Consider the following 878-nt stretch of genomic DNA (forward strand, 5'->3'; position numbering starts at 1 on the left):
GCAGCAGCGGTGAGGGCAGCACTGGCGCCGCGTCCCCTCCAGGACCCTCAGCACAGGGGTCCCTGCACATGAGAGGTTACTGTATAGAAGGGGGAGAAGGGATGTTACCCAAAGGATCATCTTTGTCCTGTCCATCTGCCCATCCATCTCCCCAGCAGCCAGGGCAGACTTGATCCCAACTCCAGAGAAGGCAACAACAAGCCGGGAGATTTCGGGGAAGGAGGAAAAGCAGACGGCAACCAAATTTACAGGGCTGAGCAAGCGGAAGGAGCCCTGTGGTGCACAGCAGCCCATACCCCACCCTGCTGTCATTATGGTTTTCCAAAAATCCCAGCCTCCTCCCCAAGTCAGCTGCTAGCAGGGATCCTGCTACAAATCCTGGGGAGTGAAGCGAACATGATCTCGACTGGCGTTATAAAAACGGGCACCAGGGGGGTCTCTGAGGGCTGGTTCCTGCATGCTGGTTCACATGCTCTCCCCTTTCTCTCCCCGCACAGACGGCTGCGTGGTTGACTCATCCTGTGACCAAGAAATGCCATTTGCATAGACCACCCAGGAGAGAAGAACCTGCAGGATCCCTCATCTATAGAGCTGTCCCAGCCCCGCATCAGGCCAAAGTCCGTGACTCAGATTTAAGTGATAATCTTAATTAGAAATAAAGCTTGTACAGAAAAAAAAAAAAAAGTCTGTTTTTCATGTGCTTGTCTGGTTTAGGTGCAGACTGAGGGGGCTGGCTAGAGAGAAAAAGCCATTTTTAGGAAAGCGTAGATAAAAAGCAGGGATTTAGGGTCAATTCCTGCAGCTGGTGTCTTGTCTGAGCAAGGAGAGTGGAGGGACCTGCAGTCAGTCTGCCCGGGCTCCGGCTGAACCGCAGCAAA

At 53.2% G+C, this 878-nt stretch overlaps 1 protein-coding gene across 1 annotated transcript in view; it reads left to right on the forward strand.

Moving 5' to 3' along the window:
- Positions 1–547, forward strand: part of LOC104624096 (neurophysin 1-like) — a 1043-nt gene extending 496 nt beyond the window's left edge. Inside the window, exon 3 of the mRNA XM_010291365.1 lies at positions 498–547. Coding sequence (XP_010289667.1) covers positions 498–547 — 50 coding nt within the window. The remainder of the gene's footprint in view (positions 1–497) is intronic.
- Positions 548–878: the final 331 nt, after the last annotated feature.

The sequence above is a fragment of the Phaethon lepturus genome, unplaced genomic scaffold, assembly GCF_000687285.1.
Source record: "Phaethon lepturus isolate BGI_N335 unplaced genomic scaffold, ASM68728v1 scaffold24797, whole genome shotgun sequence".
Lineage (NCBI taxonomy): Eukaryota > Metazoa > Chordata > Aves > Phaethontiformes > Phaethontidae > Phaethon > Phaethon lepturus.